This window comes from Phaseolus vulgaris, chromosome 8 (genome assembly GCF_051622355.1).
Source record: "Phaseolus vulgaris cultivar YP4 chromosome 8, ASM5162235v1, whole genome shotgun sequence".
Taxonomy (NCBI): domain Eukaryota; kingdom Viridiplantae; phylum Streptophyta; class Magnoliopsida; order Fabales; family Fabaceae; genus Phaseolus; species Phaseolus vulgaris.
The window spans coordinates 30,057,744-30,063,557 of NC_143505.1; the positions used below are offsets into that span (position 1 = coordinate 30,057,744).

General features: G+C 34.6%; 1 protein-coding gene across 1 annotated transcript; it reads right to left on the bottom strand.

Moving 5' to 3' along the window:
* Positions 1 to 1,610: 1,610 nt before the first annotated feature.
* Positions 1,611 to 2,523, bottom strand: LOC137824444 (germin-like protein subfamily 1 member 7). Its single transcript, XM_068630092.2, has 2 exons — positions 2,355 to 2,523; positions 1,611 to 2,250 (listed from the first exon to the last, which is right to left on the bottom strand). Exons 1-2 carry the CDS (start codon positions 2,470 to 2,472, stop codon positions 1,700 to 1,702), a joined length of 669 nt encoding a protein of 222 aa, XP_068486193.2. The 5' UTR covers positions 2,473 to 2,523; the 3' UTR covers positions 1,611 to 1,699.
* Between the last annotated feature and the right edge of the window lie 3,291 nt (positions 2,524 to 5,814).

The window sequence follows — 5,814 nt, forward strand, 5'->3', positions numbered from 1 at the left end:
AACATATATGTATGCAATGTTGGTTTTGTGTTAAAATGGAAGTAAGAAACCTTGGTAGCAGAGATTACTCTTTGTGTTTTGAGGGTATGTTCATGGAGCTTTACAGATGTTGAGCAGCTAAGTGCTCTCCCAGCATAATCGGTTTGTGTAGTTCAACGAGCACTTGGTTGTTGGGGTGCTAGTGAGGGAGCAGAGGGTTTTCTGATTCTGAAAGGTAGAAAAAGCAGGGCTAGGTTTTATGTCAATAAGGAGAAGCATGACAGGGCAATTGTTATCCTTTTGAAACCGTGTAGCTTGGAGGTTGAAATAGGTTTGCGATAAGAGCCTGGAATTGGAAGCCATGTGGTGGAGTCGAAGGAAGGGTACAACCGTCTTTTGTGCCTAAAAGCTGTTGGATTTTTTGTTACATGTCAAGTTGTTAAGGGCCTTAAGGATAAGTCTGCAACTTCCTGCTCTATGATTTTAAGCCTTTTTCAAAGGGTATTGGTGTTGGTTTTCTTAAGAGGTGGCACATGTTAAGTTGGTTAGCGGTGCATGAGAGCTTATGCAGCCACAATCCATGAATCTTTATTTGGTTATAAAGAATGTGGTTGGATAGGTGCTGGTGTGCGTTTACTGTGGGAGCTTCCAGACAATGGTCTTTTAGATTCTTTTGAATCTGGTTGAGCTGGTTGTAAGGTTTTTCTTTAGAAACCAATATCTTTAGTTTTTATTGGATCTTGTATATGGGTTGTGTACCCCTAAGTACCTTCTTTAATTTATCTTTATTCTTTGCTGATAAAAAAAAAGGAGTCTTGATAATATGTGAAGTATCATGTGAGGATCTCCACGATTAGATAAATCACATGGCAAACTTAGAGACCCTAACAAATGTTGAGAAACATCAAAATGTTTGGTTGAGAAAGTTTGACCTGTGTACCCTGTCAGGATTAGCTTCTACTATGTCACGTTATATAAGAAAATATACTAGAGATGTCTCATGAGTAGGTTTGTCATTATATAGTAGTTAAGAGACCGAATTAGATTGTGATGACAATATTATTATGCTATCTTTGAGTAAATAAATATTAATAGTTTTCACTCGTGAATAAATTTTATAATAATATCCCAAGTATGTTGATAATATCTTTTAAGTATAAATTATATCATAAAACAAGTTTTTAATCGATTAAAATCACTTAAGTTCTATGAAGTCTTTGAAATCTCTTGTTTTAATATGTTAAAACGATGTGTTGATCGATTAATTTCCTAATTATGTGAAATCAGTTAAAATGCAATTTTAATCCATTAGATAGTGACATATACAACTCTCTCATTTTCAAACATCTTAGAGGTTAGTAAAAATCGTCGATAGCGATGTTAAATCTTTTAGGATAAAAACAAATCGCAGGTAACGTACTTAGTGAGGGTTAAAATAGCCGCAAACGTTAAATATAACCTGTTAAAAAGTAAATTTTTGTAGTGACATCATTTCTAATATATATATGTATGGAGAAAGAGTTATGTAGAGAGTCATTGAATTTAATATATTATATTGCACAAAAGAGAATGTTATTGTTATTGATATTAAATTAAATAGAAGAAAATTGAAATCCAAATACGGTGGAAACAACATATAAATATAAGACAGACAAATTTTGAATTATTAGAAAAAGAAATGATGTGTAGAAGATGAAGTGATGGGGCATGGTGAGATTAACTAGTTGTTGTTGTCAGACCAGAATTGCTTTTGAAGGTAATCAATTATGGTCTTATCTACTTGGAAGGCTTTTGTAAGAACCTCAGGAGAAATGGATGGATTGGCTTTAAACAAAGCATTGGCAATAGTGATAGTTCCTGGATTTTGGCTGCTAAGAGCAGCAATTGCAACAGCATTGCCGTATCCAACATTAAGTTGAAAATGAATGAGACCAATTGGGAAGACAAAGACATCGCCCTTGTTCAAAACTTTGGTAAAGAGACGGTTTCCATCTTGATTGGAAGTAACAAATCCAACATAGAGAGTACCCTCAACAACAATAAGGATCTCTGTGCCTCGAGGGTGAGTGTGGGGAGAGTTTAAACCCTTTGGTGCAAAATCTATACGAGCCAAAGATATGCCAAGTGTGTTTAATCCTGGTAGCTGATCCACAAACACTTGAGTCACTTGTGCACCAAGTGGGTTGGAGGTATTCCCAGGTTCCACGTGTCTGAAGAAATCTTCTGCTTTCACTACTTTGGGGTCTTTACAAAGTTTTCCGTTCACAAATACTACAAATTCACCAAAAAAAGTTTTCAATTCAAAGGATCATCTTTAATAATCTTATCATGTTGATTGATGTATAGCAAAAGACTTGAGGAATGGTTGTACGTACCAGCATTCTTGGTGTCATTCAAAGCCACACAAAAATCTTGCAGAGGGCTTGGATCATAGGCAGAGGCAATGGACGACGTCAAAGCCAAGATGGCCACAAGGAAATACACAGCTTTCATTTTGCTTCTGCACTCTATTTCTGTATGATTTTGGGTAATTTATTTGTTTTCCTTCTAACCTTTGCTATTTATAAGGATGAACCCTGTATTTAACTTGTGGTATTATTTATTATTTCTTTATTAGGTGATGAACCATTCTTTATTAATAAGATGTTCCACGTCTACCCAATACGTAGTTGTTCTTCTGTAACATTCTTAAATTATAAATTAACCACAAAGGCATTGTCAAAGAGTAGTTTAGACTTGGTATCATTTCTTCAGACTTGTTCTTAGTTATTGTTCTCTTTTCCGATTGGCTTGAATGACTCTCCGACGGCGGGAATAGTTTATTTATTCATCCACAATTTTCTGAACAAATTATGTGCGCCATTAGATACTACCGTTTCATGGCTTTGAACTTCTCTCTGCTTTTACTTCCCATGCCTGCAATTTTTAAACAATTCAACTTCAATCTTTTTACATTTTTGGTTATATTATTCCATATACCAGGATAAACCCTAAATCCAATTTAAACTAATTGAAATAACACACACTAAAATGAAACAATTGAAGGAGATGTAGGATGTTAATCTTTTTGCATTTGGCTTGAACGAATCTCTGATCGCTGGAATTTTTTTAAATCTAAATTTAAGAAGTATACCTAATTTTACTCTTTTTATTGACATATTCGTTGATCATATTTGAAACTTGAAGTCGAGTATCTATTTCTTTTAAGAACATCTTTAGATCATTATACCGAGTACTTCAAACATGTATCTTTAGAAATTTAAGGGAGAGAAAGGGTATCAATTGTTGAACCAAGTGGTGTTCAAGCTTTGAAGAATTCAAATCCTTTGAAGGATGTTGAAGCCTCTGCTGTGCTTGATGTTGCTGTGCTGGTTTAGCTTAGTTCTGGGGTAGTTTGAATGTTGTAATCCACCCTTTGATTAAATCTAAAGTATAAGCATCTCAATCTTTGTGAAAGTAAAATGTTTTCAAACTAAGTTAAAACAACCGATTGTTTTGTCGAAACAACCGATTGTTTATACTTAGGTGTTTTGAGAAAAAGATTGAAAACTGTTTTTAAAATGGTTGAACTGTTAAGAACCAAAACAACCGATTGATTCGAGGAGACAACCGATTGTTTGTTTTGGGACCATAACAGAAAAACTGTTTTATCTTTGACTGAGCTTTAAATGTTTTAACTGCTTACGCTCCAGTCATTAAATGCTTTGACCAATCTTTTAATGCAATTTAAGAGTTTGTTAAGATTTGATAACAAACTACATCTTTGAATAAATTCAGAAAAACAGATTTGACAATCAATCTTTGATAAGTTTTTGCTAAGAGTTTTTGAGTTTTTCAAAGAGCTGAGATTGCTAAGAGTGTGTGATTGATCAAAGTTGTGGAATAGGATTCTGTTTGTATTGATTTCAGATTATCTTCTGTAACAAGTGCAATCCTTGTACTCTCTGTAAAACAAGTTTCGTTCCTCTGTTTGCTAAGATTGGCTGTGTGTTATTGAGGGGATCAAGATCAACAATCTTGGTGTAGGTGTGTTGACCAAGGAGAGTGTGTTTCTTGTGGTGTTCAAGGTAAACTCTTGGTTGTTGTGTAAGTGATCAAGGTGTGATTGCTTAGTGGATTTCCTCAGGGTTTCTGAGAAGACTGGATGTAGCTCAGGGTTTGGAGTGAACCAATATAAACAACTGTGTACAATCTCTCTATCTCTAACTCTTTAAATTTAGTTTTATTTGTTGTTTGCTGGTATAAACAACCGATTGTTTCGGTAAAACAACCGATTGTTTTTCCAGTATTGTTGTTTTTGTTTGCTGTTTTTGGTAAACTGAATTTCTTATGAATAGTTTCCAGAGATAAATTCATTCTTGTTTTAAAAGTTTACGAAAATTCTCTTTAAACAATTCAACCCCCTCTAGTTTAAAACCATCCATTCTAACATCAATAAAGATAGTAGAGTAATTCAAGCTGAAATGTTATATGTTTTTATTCATTAAAAATACAAACAAGTGAGAAGGATGAACCCTAATTCCAATTTTCCCAATTGACTCATCCAAATCATTACTTTGCTTTCTATTTAATTTCTTACAAATTCATGATACAAACAACCTTTCAAACAAACTTTTACATATTGTGCCTTCATGACCGAATTCTTAGATTCAATTTTGGAGAGGATTGGCGAAAGCTTCAATGGAGGAGGCATGCAAGAAGGCTCACATGGAGCTTGTGGTTTCTTTGGAGGTGCATGCCAAGTATGGAGAGTGATAGGTGAAGCCTAATCACTTGAGCTGGGTGGAGAGTTGAAGACTAAAGTGTCTATCCTAAAGAGGCAAGACAAGAGTGAGAATTGGCTCAATATTTTGGCAGCAATTTCACTCATTCATTAATCTTATAAAATGAGAGCCAAGCACCTCAATTTATAGGAGAGAGGGCTTAACATTTTGGAGCCAAAATTTGAAAATTTAAAATAAAACGCTCCAATGAGAAGGTTCCATGTGGAGTCATTCTTTCCTTGTTGAGCTCACACCTTCCATGTTAAATCCTCTCCACTCCTAGGTTTCCATGTGGACGTCCATGTGCTCCATGCCAAGGTGATTTTCGTTCTCCAAAATACCCTAGACGTTTTAGGATTACATTGGGCTTAAAGAAGCCTAATTATTACCCCAACTAGTCACTTTTAACCCTAACTAGACCTACTTTTACTATTGGCCCAAATACAAGCCTGAAAACCTATGGTACTGGCCCAAATATTTGGTCCAATTATTCTCTGCTACTAGGCCCAGTACATGGCCCATGAAATCCTAAACAACTTTATACAATTTATTTAAGCTAAAGCTTGGCCCACAAATAATGTTGAGTAGTCAGCAAAAACTTAGTCTTGTATTCCTCTGGCCAAAGCTCTTGTTTATGTTTTGATGACTTGGAGGTCTTCTTGGATATGTTTGTACATTCCTTCATCATAGAGTTGTCCTCTTGATTGGTCCTACAAAAAGAAACAAAAGCCCAATTAGACCCATCTTTGCAAATAAATCAATAAACAACCTCTAGGTCTTCATCCTCCTTATTATGTGGTTGTGTGTGGCTGGAGGCTCTGCCATCATATTGTCTTATATTTATTATACTTCATATTTTATTGATGTAATTGTTGATCTTATTTAAAACTTAAAGGCGAGTATATATTTCTTTTAAGAACATCTTTAGATCATTATACCGAATAACACATGTATTTGGTGTACTTGTTACATAACACAATTTTTTTCAAAAGCATTTTCAGTTGCAAGCATAAATAAGTTTCAAATGAAATAAGATTATTTGCAATATAAGTTATCTTACGATAAATCCTAA

Excerpts from the sequence above, each read along its gene's own strand:
- LOC137824444 (XM_068630092.2), bottom strand. The coding sequence starts at position 2,472 with ATGAAAGCTGTGTATTTCCTTGTGGCCATCTTGGCTTTGACGTCGTCC. Across the intron at positions 2,251-2,354 it reads GAATGACACCAAGAATGCTG|TATTTGTGAACGGAAAACTT; the intron begins GTACGTACAACC and ends GTGAATTTGTAG.